Below are 24,723 nucleotides of genomic sequence, written 5' to 3' on the forward strand. Positions count from 1 at the left end.
GGATATAATAGTTTTTCATGCAGAGAGAGAGAGAGAGAGAGAAGTGGTGGTAACCAAGAAAAATATGTTCCAGCACATTCTTGTGGATCCTCAACAGTTCAAAAATGAAAAGAACAGCATCTACATTTACAGATCTAATAAACACAATATATGACAAAATACATTAATTGCACTAAGAACCCAATCTATTCTAAAAATATGATACAATTAGTGCAATTAAAATATGGGGACATATCAGATCTCAATGTTCTAAATTTTGGCAAATTGTATACAGACACTGTTACTATGTATATAGACACTGTTACTATGTATATAGACACTGTTACTACTCTGTGGTCCTAAACTATGTAACTGGAAGAAACAACACAAACTAGCTTAGTAAAATCAACAAAGAATTTATTTCAGTGTAATACAAAATGAAAATTCAAAAGTCACAGGATAGTGCATTAAATGTAATTAATCCTAATTATTTAATCAGGAGTATCAAAGTATGGAATGTTCCGAATGAATTCCAATAATCTTGAATGTCCTGATATAATATAAATGTATTAACCAGAATGTCTTTAAATGAGTCCTCAATAATCACCAAGTAGTGTTTTAGTCCAAGCAAAATAAATTAGCACCTTGTAATTCCACTTAATAATTTAAATAAATACTTCCTCTCAAATTATAATTGAACATAACCATAAACATGAATCACAGATTCCCAAAGACCCTATTGAAAGAGGACTGAATAATTGTTTCCTAAATCCGTTTGATATACATCTTTCACTTCACCGAAAACACAATAGAACTTCCAAGAGAAAACCCAAAGTCTTGAACTCAGATCCACATAAACATATTTTTAAAAATGAAAAAGTCAGGTAGGCAATAACTCTACTCTCAGTAAAAGACAAAGATCAAGCATTATATATATATATATATATATATATATATATATATATATATATATATATATATATATATATAATCTGCCTGCAGACTTTAGTTTAAAACTTTAATTAATACTACCTTTGCTATTCAATCCATTATTTATTGTATACGTTTTCAAATTCAGTTACTAAAAAGCTTCACATCTCAGACTTCTTTTCTTTATTCTCCCCATCATATCTCAATTATATCAGTTATTTTTATTATGTTTGCAAACATTGTGGTTTCCATGTGATTTTCTGAAAGCCATTACTTATATAAATTATCATGTCACTTATTATTTTATATACAAGAGAATGCTTCATACATGTATTACACTTTTTAAAAATTATTCCAATTTTGGGGATTCATTACTTATATTTAATTAAATAATTTTGTTTACAATCTTTAAGAATTTTAATTTTATAACACCTGTATCTTTTGTTACTGGAACATTTTAAAATTAAGTGGAACTAGATTTTTTTTACCTTGATTCATGTCCCAAATCAGTTAGACAGTTGTCAAACACAGTCATACAAATAACATGATTATATATAAGATATCCAAAATTGTTACATAAATCAGTATAAAATTTCATCCAACAAGGAGTTGACTTATTATATTAAACATCTGTTATGGATGATACAAGAGAGGCCCAAGTGGGCCTCATGTCACTCACCTACCTTACATAATTTAACAGTTAACCATTTCACTAAGCATGCCAATGTAATGTTATAAGAATAATAAACTTTATATTATGTCAATTTTATTTATTCTACTATAATCCAATAAAATTCATTCCAAAGATACAGGTATAATTAATATGATATTCTTGTGCTTATTATCAAATTCATCAAACCTGTTTGCCAAGTTTGATCAGAATTGTACAAGATATATGGTCTTAAGATCTAGGCAATTAACAAACTCAGCTAACCAGATGGAAAATCATGTTTGTAATGTGTGCAGGTCTCATTTAATACAGAATATGTTGAAGATAATGATGATATTTACAAAGTTGGAGCAAACTATGATCAAAATAAGTCTCCATAGCGGTGATCACTCATCCAATAAGATACAAGATTTTCTCATAAATATACACAGATCTTGTTCTGATGAGACCATCCAACATCTTGACTATATAAAACCATTTAACAAGTTTGATCAGAAATTAACAAATAATAATTCTTAGTGTTGTTAAATCGATCTGATGCAAGATCACCCGATAATAATAATAATAATTATTATTATTATTATTATTTTATTATTATTCTTATTATTAATGCTATTATTTTTAGCATTGTTATTATTATTATTATTACTATTATTATTATTATTATTATTATTACACAAGGATCTTGCTCCTAATTGTACCCATCTATCTGTATGATTTAGATAAACTTGCCAAGTTTGATCAAAAAATCAAAATACAGTTTCTAGACTGGTTACAAGTTCAGCATATCAGAGGCAAGATTACATCATTAATATGCATTGATCTTGTTCATTATCTAACTCAAAAGATACCTTGATCATAATGACTATGTTAACATATTTTCCAGAATCAGATCAGCAATATTGCTTCATGTGTGGTGAAAAGCTGAGGCAATCAGATGCATGTTCCTCTCATTAATATGTATAGATCTGATTAGTATTTAATTTTTCTGTGATGTTGACAAAATTCGCCAATATGCCAAGTTTGATCAAAACTGAATCAGAAATATGGTCTCAAGAGTGGCGACAAGCTCAGCCAATCAGAAATATTGTCTCAAGAGTGGTGATAAGCTCAGTCAATCAGAAATATAGTCTCCAGAGTGGTAAGACCGAAAGTCAATCAGACATTTGTTCTCCAGAGTACTTGAGCACATTCAATAAGAAATATGGTCTCCAGAGTGGTAACAAGCTTAGCTCATTACATGTGAGATCAACTCATTGATATGTGTGGATCTCACTCCCTATCCAACCCAGATGATACATTGATCATAATGATAAATTCATGTTAAAATTTGACCAAAATTGAACCAGAAACATTACTTCAGGATAGGTAACAAGTTCAGCCAATCATAAATATTTGTGGATATTTCTCATTTTCAATGTCAGCCATAATCAAGATTATATAACACCATATTCCAAGTCTGAATCATAATCAGATTAGAAATATTGCCTCCAGAGTGGTAACAATCAAATGTCGATGGATAGACAATAAGCTATACAGGGTGCAGGACCATACAATAAGCTATACAGGGCGCAGGACCATACAATAAGCTATACAGGGTACAAGACCATACAGTAAGCTATACAGGGTACAAGACCATACAATAAGCTATACAGGGTGCAGGACCATACAATAAGCTATACAGGGTACATGACCATACAATAAACTATACAGGGTGCAGGACCATACAATAAGCTATACAGGGTGAAGTACCATATAATAAATTCTTTAAGATTTGTGGTCAAGCGAGTTAAAGAAAAAAAAATCACAACTAAAACTGATTCTTAACTTGACATTACACTATTACACTCTGTTGGATCTCTGTAAAATAGCAGTTCAAAATTAAAATAGACTATGCATTAGCCAAAAACTGTCTGTAGCACTTAAAGATGTGTATCTATTATGATAATGAAAGTCATTAAAAATTAGAATTGTGCATAATATTCTTGATGGGTTCTACTTATCTTTGGTACTCTGTTGCAACTTTATATAATAGCAGTTTAAAATTATAATAAACAGTGTATTATTCACAGCCTGTCATAAGCACTAACAGATAATAAAATATTAAAATAATGAAAGTCATTTAAAAACTTTAAACTGTACACATCTTTTGACTTAGATCTATAGCACAGGACATCAGAGTGGTATGGAAGGATGGAATCTTTATAACAGTAGCTGATAAATAAAACATAATTAAAATAAGCTTTATCCCCCCCCCCAAAAAAAAACAACATTTTAATAGCAGCATTCTATTACCTGCTACAAAAACATTGCAGAATTTAGCAGTCACAAAATACCCCAAATATCAAAGGTAAAAGTAGGTAGTGTGAGACTGACACACTCTTGTAAAAACATACAAATATATGAGAGTGGAAAATTCTCAACAGGTAGCAAAAACCCTAACTTTATCAGATTTAATTTTCACCAAAAAATGGTCCCTCTTGTTAAGACTAGGCAGAGTGTAAAAAGAAAGATATTTACAAAAACAACTGTTACAGATAACACTCTGCTAACGCAAAGACTGAGGAGACAATCAATCAATATAAATAGGTAGATGAAATGCCAAAAAGACATTAAAAGACAAAATGAAAGTCAATTTGGGTTAACAAATAAGCACACACAAAAAGGATAAAGGATGATACTCCATATTTGGCTGTGACTAAGACTTATAATACTATATACTAATACGTTCTAATACTAATTACAAGAGGCTTGAACTCAGAGAACTAGAGTCCCAGAAAAGAAAAGTTTTGCAATAGTAACAAATATTGTATTCCTACAATTAAAATAGCACGGTTATGCAGAACACTTTTCTTTTCCCAGCTAGTGACACTTACCTTTGACCTTTGGACACCCAAATTAACATCCTTCTTTCTTACCCAAAATGCAATGCATCCAAAAAGATTGATCTATGTCTGTGATGTGGAACTAATGATATTGTGCTGAAACCATTTTTCTTGCCTTAGTCATTGTGTACTTGACCTTTGGTTCAATATCAATAGACTTTTGCCTTACCCCAAGTGCAGGCCATCACAAAGTCTGGTTAAGATACATGATATGAACTAATTTAAGTGTGTGGAAACTATTTTTATTTCATCAATATCAATAACCTTCAGTTTTGACATTTTAAATCTGAAATCAATGGGCTCTTTCTTAGATCCAGTGCAACTGATCCTCACTGTTTGGTAACTGTTGATGGTAGATAATTGACACTGTTAAAATTGCAGAATCATCTTTTGGTCCTTTAGTCACCCTGACCTTGAGTTTTGACCTTTAAAAGTTAATAAAATTCTTCCTTACTGAAAGTGCAAGCCATCCACAATATTTGTGAACTGCAGATAATGGACAACTCGAGTTTTGAACAGAAACCAAATTGTTACCAGACAGATAGATGGACTAACATTGCAACATAATATATTCTCTAAAGAGATTGAGGGAAATAGAAGTACTGGGTGATGATAGAAGTGTTCCAAATATGAAGTGGGCTGGCTAATAGGTTAATGACTTAAAAATGATCTAACTTCAGTACTCAATGACTGTGTAGGGGGCATAAAAATGTAAAATGTAAATTAAACAGTATGAGCAATCATTTAAAAGTTATATGACACTCTCTTGTGGAGATAAACAGATATTACTTTAATGGTCCTATTCATCTTGGTTTTGTTGATACAGTAATTTCAAATCTCAATAAATATTTCTACAGTTATAACTGAAAATTTCATCAATATAGAACTTTTATTATGAGTGTGTGTAATCTGTCCAGACAATTGGTATTAGGATAGATAATAACAGGCTGAATAGAGTAACACCTCTCAAGACCAAAAGCCCTCGGGACCAAATGGAACTCTTGAATGTGAATGTTTTTATTTTAAAATTGATTTAGTTATTTCATTACAAGAAGGGAACTTTGGGACCAGAAATAATATTTCAGGTTCAAGAGTATTTCTGTTTACTCACAGCAATTTGTAAGCACTTCTAGTCTATTCACAATCTTCAATGACTAGTGTTGGACCCTGGATAGAAGTCTAATGATTACAGTAAATAAAAATTTTCTACAGTAAATTTACTTTAACTGATTATATCGAATGTAATTATGTTACATCCACTAATGGACGGTATTCTCACCTGATCTTTTCCCATCAGCATCCCCCCTTTTTCCGGAGACCGACGGCAGAGGACTAAAAGTGGCATAGAGAGAGGTTTCAGTCTGGTGAGGTTTCAATGTATTAATTAAGCTCTAAACCATAAAATTGACCAGACAGTTGGAAAAGATTATACAGATAAATGACAAGCCTAGTGAAAATATTGTGTGTATGTGTGCGTGTATCTGTGTATCTCTGTGTATGTGAATGGTTTGTGTGTATGTGTGCATGTATATCTATGATTGTGTATGTTGTGCAAGTGTGCATGTGTATCTGTGTATGTCATGTGTGTATGTGTATGTGTATCTGTGTATGTCTGTATGTTTATGTTGTGTGTATGTGTATGTATCTGTTAATGTATGTGTATGTTGTGAGTTTATGTGTGCACATGTATCTGTGTATCTCTGTGTATGTTGTGCATGTGTATATGTGCATGTCTGTGTATGTTGTGTGTGTATCTGTGTATGTGCATGTTGTGTGTGTATGTGAATGTTGTGTGTGTATGTTTGCATGTGCATGTGCATCTGTGTATGTGTATTTTGTGTGTGTATGTGTGCATGTGTATCTGTGTATGTCTGTGTACCTTTTTTTAATGCTAAGTTGATTTAGTGTTGGGGGTTAGGATACGAAAGAAAATGTATGTCTTTCTTAAATGCTAAGTTCATTTAATGTTGGGGTTCTTTGTACAAATGAAAAAGTATTTCTTTTTTAATGATATGTTCATTTAATGTTGGGTTTCATGTTAAGTTCATTTAATGGTGGGTTTCATGTTAAGTTCATTTAATGTTGGGTTTCATGTTAAGTTCATTTAATGTTGGGGTTCATGTTAAGTTCATTTAATGTTGGGTTTCATGTTAAGTTCATTTAATGTTGGGGTTCATGTTAAGTTCATTTAATGTTGGGTTTCATGTTAAGTTCATTTAATGTTGGGGTTCATGTTAAGTTCATTTAATGTTGGGTTTTATGTTAAGTTCATTTAATGTTGGGTTTCATGTTAAGTTCATTTAATGTTGGGTTTCATCTTAAGTTCATTTAATGTTGGGGTTCGTGTTGAGTTCTCTTAATATTGGTGTTCTTGCTAAGTTTATTTGATGTTGGGGTTCTTTATACAAAAGAATTATGAGCAGAACGCAAGTGCCCATAACAATCACTTCCACTAGAAAATGTCTTCAAACAAACCCAGCAAATATGAATATGACAACTTTCACACTCCATATGATTACAACCACCAGCTTTTTCAATTGGAGCAGAGCACTTTGGACAAAGCTTTCTATTTACTCTGTCCTTCCTTAGCCAAGAATCAATTTTGTTTTCATCTCTCTTTTCTTCCTGGTACATGGAGCATGTTAGGCCATTGTGGTACTGAACATGGCAAGCTGTACAAATCCTTTGCTGACATTCACTGCATGCAAATGGTATTCCTTCAGCTGTGATCCTGTAAACCATATGACAGTCAGGTGTAATGCAGTAGCGGATCTGTGTATTATTTTTGCTTACAAAGAGACTCAACGAAGATTTCATTAGATCTTGTTGTGTAGTACATCCTTGTTGAATAAAAGCATTGAAGTCTTCAATAACCAAAGGTTGTTCACAGTTTTCTTCAACACATAAAATAGGAAAATTTTTATCCTGGATGCCAGACTTCAGAAGGTTGTTTATGCATTCACCACAATATGGATGTCCACAATACTCAAGACGATACATGTTAGAAGGTTCCACTGGACACATGCAAACTGGACAGTCTGGCAGCTCTGAAGGTTCAAAACAAGTGCCTTTCTGTAAATGATCACAAATTTCTTGTAGCATTTTCTCCATTTTGCCAACAGAGTCTTGATCTCCAAGAATGGTTATCTGGTGATTTCGTAGATCAAGTTTCAGGAATTTAACTCCTGTATATTTCTTCATCTGTTCAAGGTCTGTACCATATTTGGATATGATCTCCTTCATCAACCCACGTGGTTTACCATCTCCTTTCAACTGTAAATGTCTTTCAAGAAGATCTGCCAATGTATTCAAATACTTGTTGATGGCAGACAAAGCTTCTGTTCTTCTTGTCTGTGTTCCTTGAATGGAAACAGACATTGCCCTGTTATCAACAAAAATAACAGCTCCAGTTTCTTTCTCAATTCTCTTCATTTCACAATGCCCATCTCTGGTAAAAAGTCTAGCTATTTCTTTATTTTGTCTGCATTCAAGGATATCACCCTGAACTACATCATGTAATAATACTTTCGCACGACCCAATAAACTGGCATCTTTAGATTGTATATTTAAAAAGACATTTCCTGCCCTGGATCTGTTGGTTTTTACACTAACATTCGGAATGTGAGACATAATGAATTCAATGGTGTGTTCAATATCAGAGCTCACTGCCTTATAAACATTCTTCCAGACAGTGACTGATGTTTCCAAGTCAGCCGTTACATGAACAGGATAGATACCGAAACTTGGTGGATTTATACGCATCCCATTTAACGCAGTCTGGCCTTCATTAGGGTTGCTGAAACTGACAAGTACTGTGTATCGAACGCATTTCTGATTTTTCACTGGATCTGGTACAAATGTGATATCAAAGGATCCTCTCGGAGCATACTGTGAAACTTCCCTCTCAATTTTCTCACGAAGTGCAATATACATCTGTTTGGAAGTTTTGGAGGCTTCTCTAGGAATAACAATATGATTTATTCTGTCACTGACTTGTGCTTCTGAGAGTCCAAGCAATCCTTTGAAGGCAGCTTTTATATCTTCCTCAAGAATGTTATACCGTAAACCTGTCAAATACAGTTGATTTGTGGTGTCATGTGTACCATTATCTCTAGATTGCTGAATTGAAACTACCCGACCATCAATTGTAACAGATCTTGCTGCCATAGCTTTTACGAAGTCCTCTGGCCAAGCCATTTTGACATACGCGATTCCCTTCCCATGCCTACGACACCAAGATAATTTGAGTTTATAATCCCTGGAAGTATTAGAATTTGTTTTTGGCAACTGAGGAATGACGTCAAAAAATCTGTTTGCAGATGATGTAAACAAAGTTAAGGCATTCTTGGCATCTATATCTCTCATGTAGGTCACTGTTCCCCAGTAGGAAGGATCTTTTCCATCTTTCTTCACGAATGGTTTAATGTCGGTTATCTCTCCATACAAAGAGAAAACCTCCTCAACATCCGAGATCTCTATCTCTTTATCTGATAGTAGTTTCTGCTTGACAATGAGGGTCCTATACTGGTATGGCATGAGTATATTTAATACCTCACCACTCGCACCCAAAACAACTCGTACCCCACCGTCCGACTTTCCAACTGGCACCTCAACACACTTTTGCAACAATGGCTTAGTTAACCCATCCAAAACATTTTCAAGTATTCTTACAGTGCATTGTTCATCCACCTTACAACAGTAGAGCTGTATCTTTCCAGTAATCTTGTTGGCATCAAGTACCACAGTCCGATTTTCACATGCTGTACTCAGTCTATCTTCTACTTCTTTTCTATTCTGATGTAGTGGACCAATAAATTGTCTCATTACTTTTTTCCCTGCCCAATATGTCTGCTTTAATGAAACAAGTATGTTGTCCTTTGTGCTTTTGTAAATATCTAGCACTTCTGATGGCAAGAACATCATTTCATCTTCATTAACAGGAGTAATGTTGGTCACAAAATCTGCAGATGTCTGAAGTACCTGCTCATAAACAATAAGCTCAGGTTGGAGATCTAATGGCTTCAGTACTGATGATGGATGAAGCTGAACATGCTGGTGATTCTTTAAATTAAAATATCCTGCCTTTTCATGTCCAAGAAAGCAGCAAACATTTTCTTTCATAGTCTCTATCAGTACTTTTTTCAGTAGAGGGTCAGCCTCCTCCGCTAATCTGAACTCAAATAGAATGTCTTCTCTCAAGTCCCTCTTCAAAATAGTTCGAAGTTCATTCATTGTCTCTCGTACACCTCTCAATGATTTGGCATTGATACAATTTTGAAAACACCATGCACCTTTCTGCTTCTCTGCAACTTTATCCCATCTTCTGTAAACATTGAGTAATGTCAAAATGTCACCTCCCTTGTGGCAAAATTCTATTTTCTTTATATCAGCTTTCTTCTTTTCTTCTTCTGTCCCTGATCGATAGAAAGTTCCACCTCCTCCACTGAATGATGCCACAACAAGAGCCTCCATAGCTATGCCTGCCAGTATTCCCTTCTTCAAAAGTAACCCCTGTCTAGGTTCAATAGGCAATTTTGATATCCAGTGTCCGAGTTTGGTAATCTTGGCATCTTCAACTGCTCCAATATCACGGAGAGACTGCATGGCATTTTCTAGTGCTTCTTGTGTTGGTGACTCCACAAAGTCAAAAGAGAGAGGATCTACTCCAAGCTCCAAAAGCTTAAGAAGTGCTTGCCCCAGATGAACTCTCAAAATCTCTGGTTTTGTACTTTTTTCCATTGTTTCATATGTTTTTTCATTGTAAAGTCTGTAGCATTTCCCTGGAGATGTCCTTCCAGCTCTCCCTTTCCTTTGCTCTGCTGAGCTCTGGCTAATTGGATACACACACAGTGAACTAATATTCCGCTTTGGGTTGAACCGCATCTCTTTTGCAAGTCCTGTATCAACAACATATCTAACCCCAGGAATAGTGATAGATGTTTCCGCACTGTTGGTAGCAAAAACAACTTTACGTTTATTTGGTGTATTTGGCTGAAAGACCTTCTGTTGTTCTTCTGGTTGAAGTTTTCCATGCAGTGGTAGACACTGGAAGGATTTGTCTGTGCGACATTTCTGAACAAACTCCTCACAGCACTTTTCAGTTTCAAGTGGTGTAGTGAGAAAGACAAGTATGTCCCCATCACCCGGTGGATTCTGTCGGTGAAGATCCACTGCAATATTAACTGCTTTAGTAACATAGTCATCAAAAGGATTTTCGTCATCCTTTGGGTTTAGCCATATTACATCAACAGGAAATGCCCTACCTGAAACATGAACAACCGGACATTTTTTTGCCCCACCAAAATAGGAAATAAAGATATCTGGATTAATTGTTGCTGATGTTATTATCACTTTCAAATCGGGTCTCTTCTTCAATGCTGACTTAATCATTCCAAGCAATAAATCTGTAAAAATGCTTCTTTCGTGTGCTTCATCTATGATGATGCATGAAAAGTTTTTAAGTTCATTATCTTTGAGGCACTCATTCAGAAGAATATGGTCTGTCATGTACAAGATCTTTGTAATTTTCGTTCTTTTAACTTTCATGCCAACTTGATATCCAACAATTTGTCCAATGCCTGATGCCATTTCAGAAGCTACATGTGTTGCTAGAGTCACTGCAGCTATCTTTCTTGGCTGTGTGCAGGCAATAAGACCATGTTCTGCAAATCCTGCCTGGTAGAGATACTGAGTCATCTGTGTACTTTTTCCTGATCCTGTCTCCCCCAATATAACTGACACTTGTGAATTCTTCACTGCACTGAGTATGTCTGATCGTCGTGCATAAATTGGCAAAGCATCTGATAGTCGTCTGCACTCTATTCCAAAAGCAATCCTAATTTCATTCATTTTTGTTTCAAATTTCACAGAGTTCTTGATTTCCTCTAGCTTGTCATGAACACTTTTAATGTAGAAACAAAATTCTTTCTTCTGAAGTTCAAGTTCTTCACATTTATCTTTTGTTGCCTTTATTTTTGATTCTGTCCATTCAAATTCTCTCACTGACAGATTTCCATCCAAAAGGCTCTCTTCAAGCTTCATCACTCGTTCACTCTTCTCATTTATTTTTGCCTTGTGTAATGCCAAAGTTTCTGTGGCCCGTTCCACTATTATCTTTAAATGTTGTTCAAACCTAGATTCAGTTTCACATGGGTCTAAAACAATTAACTCCCTCACTTTCTCTTCAGGAAAGTAGGTAAGTAGCTTTGTAGCTGACTTCATGTTACTTTGTCGTAGGCATTCTTTAGCTTTCTTAGCAACAACTTTGCTGGGAAAAGACAGAGTTACTTTTGTATTTCCCTGTCCATTTGATGTAATTCTTTCAATATTTTGAACTTCAAATTTGTATTTAAATCGATCTCCAAGTCTATATCTCAAGTAGTCCCCCAAGTCTGATCCAGTTTCAGCCTCATTGGAGAAGTGCACACAAAGTAAAGAACACTGAATTTTCATTGATTTGGGATTCATTTGATCTTCCTGCTTCATTGTTTTGTAATTTTGTTTATTCCTTGTCTTACCATTACTTGAAGTTACACCCTTATTTTCCCTGCCTTTCATTCCTTTTACTGTAGGTATATCCTTGTTTTCCCTGTCTTTCATTCCTTTTACTGTAGGAACATCCTTATTTTCCCTGCCGTCCATTCCTGTTAATGTAGGTACATCCTTGTTTTCCCTGTCTTTCATTCCTTTTACTGTAGGAACATCCTTGTTTTCCCCGCCGTCCATTCCTGTTAATGTAGGTACATCTTTGTTTTCCCTGCCTTCCATTCCTTTTGCTGTAGGTACATCCTTGTTTTCCCTGCCTTTCATTCCTTTTGCTGTAAGTACATCCTTGTTTTCCCTGCCTTTCATTCCTTTTGCTGTATGTACATCCTTGTTTTCCCTGCCTTTCATTCCTTTTGCTGTAGGTGCATCCTTGTTTTCCCTGCCTTTCATTCCTTTTGCTGTAGGTACATCCTTGTTTTCCCTGCCTTTCATTCCTTTTACTTTTTTATCAGTATCCAACGTTTCCTTACTTTTCATAACCTCTTGCCTATTAATGCCATCCACAAATTGAAAATTTTCCTTGGAACTAAGAGGTTCACTTCCTTTTAGCAAAGGTAATTGCTCCAAAGATCCATGTTTTGCATTGATGAATTTTTTAAACTTCTCTTCATCTTTAGAATTAGAGAACCTCATTGGTTTTCCAGACAATTCCTTGAGTTTTCTATCTTTTCTCATTTTTTCTTGCCCTAACTGATTTTCAAGACAAGGGACTTCATGTTCTGGCTTTGACCTCTGTGAAAGCACAACACTATCCCCTGTTTCCATTTGATATTTGGATCCATTCTCATTTCCTCTCCAATACCTTGGTCTTGTCCCAGCAAATTCTTCTGACTGCAGTGCAGAGGCAGAAAGGCTATTAAATTTACTGGGAGGATCTGTCTTTTCCACATCCCTTCCTCCAAGTGAACATGATGCTTCTCCATCTGCTTGTACTGAATGAGTCATCTTTTTAGAGCCACCTGCAATCTTCTTGACCCTTTCTTTTGTTTCACTTCCATCCCCTTCACTAGCTAAACTTGGTTTGTTCCTATTCCTGTGAAAGACCATAGATCTAGTGGGATATTCCTCCCCTGGTTCAGATTGGAATTTGTTTCCCAGATTACACAAAGCTGCTCCTATTTCTCCTGATGATGGGTCAAATCTCAAATTACTTTGTACTGCCTGTCCTGATGATGGGTCAAATTTCAAATTACCTTGCACTGTCTGTCTTGTGACTTCTGAGGTGTTTACAGAGCCTGCCATGTCAGCTGGGTCACCAAAATATGTGCTATCCATTCTGCCACTCACATCTGTCAAAAAAATATTTTGACAATATTAAAGAACAGCATTATAAGTCTAATTAGGCACTGGTAGGTTTCATTGTTCCTTTCCATGCAGATGGTTTCAGTCATGCATACATGATTATTCCTTCTTCACCATGAATTCTATGGTGGTATAGCAAGGCACTGTAAGCATAGCTAACCATAATCAGAAAGAAGCAGTAATTAAAGATGTTATCCCTCACTAATATCTGCACATTTGTATTTTGTACCCTCTCCTTGGAGCTACATTTATAATTTTATAAAATTCTTGTTATCTACTTATGCTAGACTCATTGAAGTACATTATCAAACATGATCCCTCTCCCCCTTATTGGAATTTCTACTTAGTATCTTAGGATTGGACAGAGATAGAGTGATGGACAGTCTGACAGATACAGCATATCTCTAAGGATTGGACAGTTATAGACTGATGGGCAGACTAACAGATACAGAGTATCTTAGGATTGGACAGTTATAGACTGATGGGCAGACTAACAGATACAGAGTATCTTAGGATTGGACAGTTATAGACTGATGGGCAGACTAACAGATACAGAGTATCTTAGGATTGGACAGTTATAGACTGATGGACAGACTGTGCATCTTAATATCCCACTAAAGTGAAGGGAAAACAATAAGAATCATGCAGCGAGAAGAATAGCTAGCATAAGGTTTCCAGCATTTCAAATGGGTATGGCATGTCATGGAAAATTGTCCCCAGTGGGTTACAGTGATTACTTGTTCACAGATGTATCCTTAGTTTCACTGTTTCCCCACCACACACCACCATCCTGTCTGGTTCAAATGTGCAAGTGGATGGCCACAGATAAGCAATGCCAAGAATTTGATCTACAGAATAATGTGGATGTATGTTTGGGTTTCTGGGAGTGTGTAGAGGGTACTCAGTTTGAACACTGCTGAGATAGATTGGGATGGGTATCTATTGGAGGTTTGGAACCCTACTCCACACTAGCCAAGAAAAACACTAAGCAAAATTAATGCTGTCGCCATACAAGTCTAATCTCTAGTTTATCTCATCTTTTTCATTTCTGGCTTCAATTTACCTGTCCCATCCAAATGTTCAGTCTTGTGCTTTATCCCTTTGTTCCTTCTTTCTTGCCCTAATTGAGTTTCAAGAAAAGGGTTTTTATGCTCTGGCTCCCATCTATCTCTGGATCCATTCTCTTTTTCTCTCCAGCACCTTTCAAACACTTCTCCTTTATATTTACTCTCCTTCAAATGAGCATTGCAAAATCCTACTTTGGGAACTGAAGTTATTTCATTTTGGCCTTGAAACCTTGCCCTCAACTCTGATACTGAGTGCTTTTCTTCACGAACATCATCTTCTGAACTCTTTCCTGAAAAATATTTTGATGGCTCAAAACACTCATTTCTTGATTTGGCTGAAGACAGGTCAGAAGAGTATTTCATTTTACTGGGAAATTCTGTCCTTCCAAAATTACTTCCTGCAAGTTGTTCATCTGCCTGCACTGAATGAGTCGTTTTAGACTTGCCTGCAGTCTTCTTGACCCTTTCTTTTTTTTCATTTCCATCTTCTTTGCTGCTTAAATCTGGCTTGCTCCCATTCCTATAAAAGGTCAATGACCTTGTGAGGTAGTCCTCCCCTGGTTCAGATTGGGATTTTTCTCCCAGATTATGCAAAGCTGGTCTCCTTTCTCTTGATGATGTACCAAACCTCAACTTAGTTACCACTGTCTGCCTTGAGACTTCAGAACCTGCAGTATCTGTGTGGGTTTCAGAATGCTTGTGGTCCATTTTGTCATTGACATCTGGTAAGAAAAATATTTTGACAATATTATCAAGTTTCCCTTGAATGGACTGAAGCTCTTATTTTTTGGAAAGAGGTTACAGGAATTCAAGACCATTTGAATACTGAGTGCTGAAACCATCTCTGATAATCTTGAACAATACGATTTCAAATAAGCCCTGTGGTGGCCATATTGAATTTAACATTAGCACCATTTTCATTCAGAGCAATATATATATCAATAGAAGACTTTCTATGAAAACGCCATACTAATATGATCATCCATTCAGGAGAAGCAGCCATAAGAAGTTTTTCAAAATGGCCACCATCTATATTTAGGCTCCACTATATATCATATGAAGTCTTTCAGTTAAAACTGAATGCTGATATGGGGACCATTTCTAGAGAAGTAGCGACAAAAAATTTTATAAAATGGACACCATGGCCACTACACTGTGTGTCAGACTAGTATTATTTTTATATAGGACTACCCAGACAATCATAAACAGTAAAATCCCATGTCAATAACAGGAGTGATGATAACCAGATTTTCAAGATGGTCATTACTGATTTTAAATCCAAGAGGAGTAGGGACAACAAGATTTTTAAAATGGCTGCTGTGGAGGCCATATTGGATGTCAGATCAGCACTATTTTCACTTAGGATCAACTAGACATCATAAAATATATTTTAGTTAAAACCTTATGCTGATATTACCTTCCATTCAGAACAAGTTGAAATCACAATATTTCCAAGATGGCAATGTGGTGGCCATACTGTTTGTCCAGGTGGTACCATTTTCATTTACAATCAACAAGACACAGAAAAAGTCATTCATTGAAAACCCTATGTTGATATGACCAGCCATTCAGGAAGAGTAACAAGTAACACAATTTTCAAGATGGTCATTATGGTGGCCATGCTGGATATCCAAGCAGCACCATTCACAAGACACACTGGACATCATAAAAAAATCTGCTGATGTAAACTAATGTTGATGTGACTTTCTCTTCATGAACTTGAGATGAATATGGATTTGTAAAGTTTCATGGCAATCTTCAAGATAGTTTATGAAGTGTGATAATAACAAAAGTGTACTATTGAATGGATAGATGGCAGACAGACAATAGACCACCCATAAGCTCCTCTGGTCTAGGATTAGTAGAGCTAAACACAGGAATGTACATTAGGGTTGGATAGATTTGATTCCATTCAGACAATTCATCATGCATGCATGGCTACTTCTTCTCCATTTTATAAAGAATTATTTTGCAGTAAATCATTGGATTTTAAGTATAGCTAACCCTTGTTTTTACAAATAACTGCAACATTTTGTATCACCTCCATACCCCAAACCCCATCCTTGAGGTTACATTCAATGTATAAGAACTGACCAATCACTTCCAGGAGTCAATGATAATGGGACATAATTAACTTCACATAGACTACAATGTATAAGAACTGACCAATCACATCCAGCAGGCAATGCTGATGGAACCTAATTAACTTCACATAGGCTACAATGTTTAAGATGTATTACACAGTAACTTTGAACAAAAGTAAACAAGAGAGTAATCAAAGTCTACATAACTCTACATTCACCAGTCTCCAATATATACACAGTAATTTATTATGCAGAGAATTAACTGCCTACTTACCCACCCACCCAACTAGCAACCCACCTATTTCCCTACTCAACTAGCAAATGACCTTCTTACCTATCCACTTAACTACCAACCCACCTACTAACCTACCCAACCAACTACCAACACACCTATGTATCTACCCTCCAACTACCCACCCACCTACTGTGACAGGACAACAAAAGACATAAAACAATTACAAAGAACATTCTTTCAAAGGGGAGGTAAGATTAAGATTTCATAAAAACCAAAGACTTGTTGTCTTAGAAGCCATATTTTACTGGGTATAAGTCAGAGGGATTGTCACAGTGGTCTAGTGGTTAGAGCTTCTGCCTCACATTCCAGAGGTCATGGGTTCGAACCCCAGCCAAATCATATCAAAGATTTATAAAAATGGTAGTAGCAGCTGCCTTGGTAGGTGCTCAGTATTAAGAGGTTAGTGCTAGGATTGGTTGGCCTGGTGTCAGACATCACTTTAAACTACCACACTGCAGACATCATAGTGTTATGACTGAATTTTTTTTAAAGCTATGTTAAAAATCCAAATCACACACACAAAAGTCAGAGGCTTAGAGTAACCTTGGAGTGACAGCCAGCAGTACATAGCTCATGTATCAGTAATTACTTTGATAACTGTTGTATCCATTCACATGTACAATACAAAGTTAAACCTGCTGAGGGCAGCATAAAAGTATAGTCATTACTATGCAAAGTGTACCAATTGAATAAACATATTTATTTCTACTTCCAACTGTACTAGTTAGATAGAGTCTTCTGAGAAGGCTAGGATGTATATAGGTCTAGCATGGGTGAATCTATGTAATCATATACATAAATACTTAACCCATGTTTTTAAGGCATAAAATGTAGGTCACAATGACTTTCTATTAGACTACAAAATACTATCAGAAAGGGAAATATGTTTGATTATCGTATATTTGCTAATCTCAAACAGATTAAATAAATGTGCCAAGATGTGTGACACTTTTTATCAGGAGGACTGATAGTCACAGAGTTACAAGTACTGTTTGATACTTATGCAAAATGAGAAAAGTTGTTGACAAATTTTGATTACAGCAATTTGGGGCAATTGAAGTAATTACATAAAGCAAGCATAAACATCTGATATGCAACAGTTTTTTTTTTCAAAAAGTGGTTGCCAGAGACAACTATGAATTTTCACAAATGTTGTACCCTTGTAGGTGTACTAAACTGAACATAGATGTATACACTCATAGTGGAAGCATAAACAGTACCATCAAGCAGTATTAGTTTACTAAAGTGTAAAATATATATCACAGTGATTTTAAGGGTGTAAAACTCATCAAGATGCATCCTCTCACCAGGTTTATGATCCCAGCTATAGCAGTATTAAAAAGTTGAGTAAAGCTAATGTGGTAATGAGCCAGAAACATAAGCCAGTAAAATTAGGCCACAGTGGATTTCTTTTATTGTAAGGGATATGCAAATTAAATTATAAAGACTGATGATTCTGGCATGCACAGTGAATGAGATTGGATATCCAAGACAAGTGAATCATCACATATGGTTCACAGTAACCTATTTTTATGAGGTTGTATCAAGATGCATCCCCTCACCAACTTTCATAAATCGTGGTACAAGAGTATGTACACAATTTGCTAAAAACCTATTTCTAAGCCTTTGCCAGTAAAATGTCAGATGTACACAAAATGTAAGTAAAGTGAGTGAAACATGAAAAATAGATCACAACAACCATTTCTTTAATGACAGTTTAATACTTGTCAGGATAAATTCCCTCACTATGTCTTATGACTCCATTGGTATAACAGTATTTATATAGTGCAAAAAAGCCTGAACTAACCAGAAAAACATAAAAATGAATGCACAACTAATGTACATGTATGTACAAAGTCAGCCCCCTCAGCTTGAACCCCATGGGATGAAAGGAAAAGAATGGCCATGCTTTAATCATGGTGTATAATTGTATATGTTTTACCTGTGTGAAATTGATGCTAATGCCAACACTGTGGGTAGTGCAATAGCTTACCATCTTTGTGGAGGTAAGCTTAAAATGAATGGCCAAATGTTATGGATAAGCTTAAACATATTGTCAAAAAATACTATAATACTGAAAAATGTAACCAACAATATTAATGATACATATCAAAATGAATATCTTAATAAAGTAGTAGAAGATAAAGGTCTACTGTTGTACCTATGTGTTATGTAATGTTCGCTGAAAATCATTAGGTCTCAGCACAGACTCTCATCTGCCTGTGTAGTTTTCAATGTTGAATTTAGGTCTATACTGTTTACATTACAAGGAAATAAAGTAAAGCATTTTTTCAAAAAATGTCCTATACTTAAAAGGTTTATTAGAAAAGGCACATGCATCTATTTTATAAACAAATTTACCTGTGATGGATGGATAGATAGATAGATAGGTAGATAGATAGTCATTCAGTTTGGCAAGAGTGAGTCAAACGGATCAACAATAGTTTTCTGTGCAAGAAAATTTTATCTATGTATTCCAAAAAGGCATTGGATGAAATTATTTATATAAAATGTTTTAAAAGACTTAGCAAAGATAACTCTGTGAATAGAAGTGTGTAGAGGGCACTCATTTTTAAAGTTTGAAGAAACATTTTATGATCAAACAATCATTAGTTACAATATATTTCAAAACACCAATATCAAATGTGTAAACTGACTGGTTTGCAAGTGTTTTTCCAAACAGTCTGAACTTCATCACCTTTCAGGGTCCTGTCACTGAAATGAAGAAATAAATTTAAATTCAACTAATACCAAAACGTAACTCTTAGGAACATATTTACATTAGGTGTAAAAGAAATAATCTTATAAATATTAATTTCTTTATCTAATCCCAATATACAGTGATAAGAATATTTTTATTTACTATTAAGGTCTTAAAATGTTCCAGTGGGACAGAACTGTGGAACATTGATTGTATTGTTTGTTTCCTTTCATTCAATGCTGTAAAATAGCTAATGGACTTGCACTGCATATTTAAAAAAGTGATTTGACATTGTTTGGACCGTAGTTATACAACATTTTGTGGGGAAGGGTAGGATATTTGCCTATATGCCTACATTTACCTACATGATGAGTGAAGGCACTTTCCTTTTGATCTTTTTATTAAGTTTTTTGTGTTCATGTTTTTTTAATTAGCAGTGATGAAACAAAAAGGCCAAAGCCAGAATCTCAGTCACATGATCCCAAGGTCAAAAAGTTGAGCAAGCAATGTCACAGAATGAATTGTAGTAGCGTCATCATGATTTATGCAATGCATCATGGGATTTTGGAAGTTTCATCTAAAACCTTATCCTAAATTTTTTGTTACTGAGCTTTAGGTGAACTATGAACTCATGGTCACTGGGTGAATTGTCTTAGTTCATAATTATTAATGCCAAGTATGATGAAAAACTATTAGTGTTGAAGAAATGTTAGCAAATGAAGAATGCTAACCAAAATTTGAATGCAAATTTTCTATGACTGTGCCCTTGACCCTAAGGTCAGACAGACAAGCAAGCATGTTAGAGATTAACTTATCTTAGTATCATGTTGATTCATGCCATAATGATGAGAATCTCTTTCAAGGATATTAGAAAATAACACACAAATGAAAAACTTTCAATTTTGAAAGCTTAAACTGCTTACAATGCCCTCAGAAACATGATGCCATGTCTCGCTTCCTACAGCTTATTGGCTTGATAAAAATTATTCCCAATTCAATAAAAAGTTCATCTAAATTTACAGAATGACTTAGAAATGTGACTGAACCATATGTGATGAGACAGGTAGTAATATCTGTCCATATCGGATGAGACAGGAAGTCATATCTGATGAGAAAGATAGTCATATCTGTCCGTATCTGATGAGACATGTAGTCAAATCTGTCCATATCTGGTGAGACAGGTAGTCATATCTGTCCATATCTAATGAGACAGGTAGTTGTATCTGATGAGACAGGTAGTCATATATGTCCATATCTGATGAGACAGGCAGTCATATCTGTTCATATCTGGTGAGACAGATAGTCATATCTGTCCATATCTGGTGAGACAGGTAGTCATATCTGTCCATATCTGATGAGGCAGGTAGTCATATCTGATGAGAGAGATAGTCATCTCTGTCCATATCTGATGAGACAGGTAGTCATATCTGTCCATATCTGGTGAGATAGGTAGTCATATATGTCCATATCTGATGAGTCAGGTAGTCATATCTCATGAGACAGGTAGTCATATCTGTGCATATCTGATGAGACAGGTAGTCATATATGTCCATATCTGGAGAGACAGGTAGTCATATCTGTCCATATCAGGTGAGACAGGTAGTCATATCTGTCCATATCTGATGAGACAGATAGTCATATCTGTCCATATCTGGTGAGACAGGTAGTCATATCTGTCCATATCTGGTGAGACAGGTAGTCATATCTGTCCCTATAGAATGAGACAGGTAGCCATATCTGTCCATATCTGATGAGACAGGTAGTCATATCTGTCCATATCTGATGAGACAGGTAGTCATATATGTCCATATATGGTGAGACGGGTAGTCATATCTGTCCATATCTGATGAGACAGGTAGTTATATCTGATGAGACAGATAGTCATATCTGTCCATATCCGATGAGACAGGTAGTCATATCTGTCCATATCTGATGAGACAGGTAGTCATATCTGTCCATATCAGGTGAGACAGGTAGTCATATATGTCTATATATGGTGAGACAGGTTGTCATATCTGTCCATATCTGATAGACAGGTAGTCATATCTGTCCATATCTGGTGAGACAGGTAGTCATATCTGTCCATATCTGGTGAGACAGGTAGTCATATTTGTCCATATCTGATGAGACAGATAGTCATATCTGTCCATATCTGATGAGACAGGTAGTCATATGAGTCCATATCTGGTGAGACAGGTAGTCATATATGTCCATATCTGATGAGTCAGGTAGTCATATCTCATGAGACAGGTAGTCATATCTGTCCATATCTGATGAGACAGGTAGTCATATATGTCCATATCTGGAGAGACAGGTAGTCATATCTGTCCATATCAGGTGAGACAGGTAGTCATATCTGTCCATATCTGATGAGACAGATAGTCATATCTGTCCATATCTGGTGAGACAGGTAGTCATATGAGTCCATATCTGGTGAGACAGGTAGTCATATCTGTCCATATCGGATGAGACAGGTAGTCATATCTGTCCATATCTGATGAGACAGGTAGTCATATATGTCCATATATGGTGAGACGGGTAGTCATATCTGTCCATATCTGATGATACAGGTAGTTATATCTGATGAGACAGATAGTCATATCTGTCCATATCTGATGAGACAGGTAGTCATAGGAGTCCATATCTGGTGAGACAGGTAGTCATATATGTCTATATCCAGTGAGACAGGTAGTCATATCTGTCCATATCTGATGAGACAGGTAGTCATATCTGTCCATATCTGGTGAGACAGGTAGTCATATTTGTCCATATCTGATGAGACAGGTAGTCATATCTGATGAGACAGATAGTCATATCTCTCCATATCTGATGAGACAGGTAGTCATATGAGTCCATATCTGGTGAGACAGGTAGTCATATCTGTCCATATCTGGTGAGACAGGTAGTCATATGAGTCTATATATGGTGAGACAGGTAATCATATCTCTCCATATCTGATGAGACAGGTAGTCATATATGTCCATATCTGGTGAGACAGGTAGTCATATATGTCCATGTCTGGTGAGACAGATAGTCATATCTCTCCATATCTGGTAAGACAGGTAGTCATATTTGTCCATATCTGATGAGACAGGTAGTCATATCTGATGAGAGAGATAGTCATATCTGTCCATATCTGATGAGACAGGTAGTCATATGAGTCCATATCTGGTGAGACAGGTAGTGATATCTGTCCATATCTGGTGAGACAGGTAGTCATATCTGTCCATATCTGATGAGACAGTTAGTCATATCTGTACATATCTGGTGAGACAAGTAGTCATATCTCTCCATATCTGGTAAGACAGGTAGTCATATCTGTCCATATCTGATGAGACAGGTAGTCATACCTGATGAGACAGGTAGTCATATGAGTCCATATCTGGTGAGACAGGTAGTCATATCTGTCCATATCTGATGAGACAGGTAGTCATTTCTGTACATATCTGGTGAGACAAGTAGTCGTATCTGTCCATATCTGGTGAGACAGATAGTCATATCTTGTCCATTCCCAAAATTACCTTAGAACAAATTCAATGTATTAAAACTAGTGATCTCAACAAAATTAAATGAATTCACAGTTCATCCTGCAACAAAAATGGAAATTTTCATCAACATTTGTCAAAATTGTGATATCCAACACCAGCAATCCTAATCAACCTATAGTCTTTCATGGTTTTAAAAACTCACTCTCAGTGAAAAAAGAACAAATATATGCAACATTCAGAAAAATATTTAGTCTACCTGTCAGGTTGACTAAACATATTCCAACATGTCTATGGAAATATTTTTCACTGTTTATAATCAGAAAAAAATGCATCAAAAAGCAAGTGGAGTACAAAGAGAATAAAATTATCATATGTACTTGCCAGATCTAAGTGCAAACTCCACAGACTCTGATCTGCTGTCACGTTATGCATGGGCAGATCTGTTCCATGCAGATTTTAGGAATTCATGTAATTAGTAGAGGTCCTCATCTTCCAATGGATTGTGCAATAGCAAATCAGGGTGTATGTTGTTTACCATTGGACCCAACTTATATGTACTTTAATATATAACACCTCAACTTCAATGCATACTTTATCTGTTAGGACTTTGAGCCATCATAAATATGTAGCGATTTAATGCATAATGGTGGGTACTTGTGGTAGAGTGGATGGTACATCATATCCTCCAAACAGTGCCAATTCCTCCTGATATAGCCCAGATCCTTCTGAATAAATAACAGCATAATCTCTTAAAATTTAACCAATTTCTTCCATAGTCAACAAAAGTCATGATTTTCTCAATTCAATGATTTTTAAATCTAAAAAGTAAAATATGAAAATTCCATTATTTACATGCATTCATGATTTTCCTCCTGCATACTGTTAAGGTGGCAGGGTCCAGTTTCGTAAATTGGCCCCGGCAAATTTCTTAACTTAAGGCTATGGTGTGACTTTTTCAGCTATTATTGTTTAGTATTTATAGATATGGATATATTTGTGAACTAGGTGTTTTGGGCTTGTGTTGTTCTTGAAATTGTTGTCAGGCAAGTACACCTTCCATAGTTGCTCTGCAGTATGTTGATAGTGAAATACCAATAGTTGGTTAGGAAGAAGAGCTAGCCTCCCACAGCAGTAGACACGTGGGTTCAAGGCAACTAGAGTATCTCAAAAACGGCTTGGATGACAACTATTCTGAACTGCAACAAACTATTTAGTAGACAATGTTTTTCAAAATTTTCATCCAGGGAAAGGGCTTGTGTTTGCACTGTGAGCACCACATGCTGTCAAAAATGGCATTTGGATGTGAAAAATGCAGGTATAAAATAGGGGTTGGGGTGCATAAACCTCTTCTGCTGTGAACTGCCATTGACTTCTCTGGTCAAGTGAATACTATTCTTATGCTTTGTTTTAATATAGGAATCTAAAAATATGGACCTTTTTGACCTCGCTTGTGTATTGGATTTTTTATGATTTTTTATACTAGGTCACTGATTGCGGCATTAAATTTGTACATAAAAACTGGACCCTGCCCCCTAAAGTCCCTACCTCAATATTATTGACAGAACATCACACAGTGTATGAGAGACTACATATGAAGCAAGTGTAGTGGGAACACGAATATTGGTTTTGACATAAAGGAATCGAATTCCCACTAGAGCTTGTTTGAAGAGAGAGAGATGATAATGACAAGGAAGTGAAGCATTTAAAAATAGACACCTGTCCTTAAAAGTCACACCAAAGCTGTACAAATTAAACTGCAAACATAGTGGATAAGAAT

General features: G+C 35.7%; 1 protein-coding gene across 4 annotated transcripts in view; it reads right to left on the bottom strand.

Annotated features, from left to right (window-relative positions):
- Nucleotides 1-379: 379 nt before the first annotated feature.
- The window catches only part of LOC149799126 (uncharacterized), a 28,196-nt gene continuing 3,852 nt past the window's right edge, over nt 380-24,723 (bottom strand). For 3 of the 4 annotated variants that reach the window (XM_089958172.1, XM_089958174.1, XM_089958173.1), the window contains exons 2-4: nt 19,415-19,472; nt 14,375-15,100; nt 380-13,298 (exon numbers count right to left, since the gene is read on the bottom strand). In XM_089958172.1, coding sequence (XP_089814298.1) covers nt 6,865-13,298; nt 14,375-15,086 — 7,146 coding nt within the window. In that variant the 5' untranslated portion in view covers nt 15,087-15,100; nt 19,415-19,472 and the 3' untranslated portion in view covers nt 380-6,864. Of the gene's footprint in view, nt 13,299-14,374; nt 15,101-19,414; nt 19,473-23,537; nt 23,672-24,723 lie in introns of all 4 variants that reach the window. The other variant, XM_089958175.1, reaches the window with a different exon arrangement.

This window comes from Sinohyriopsis cumingii, chromosome 5 (genome assembly GCF_028554795.1).
Source record: "Sinohyriopsis cumingii isolate HCF-2022 chromosome 5, ASM2855479v2, whole genome shotgun sequence".
Classification (NCBI taxonomy): Eukaryota; Metazoa; Mollusca; class Bivalvia; order Unionida; family Unionidae; genus Sinohyriopsis; species Sinohyriopsis cumingii.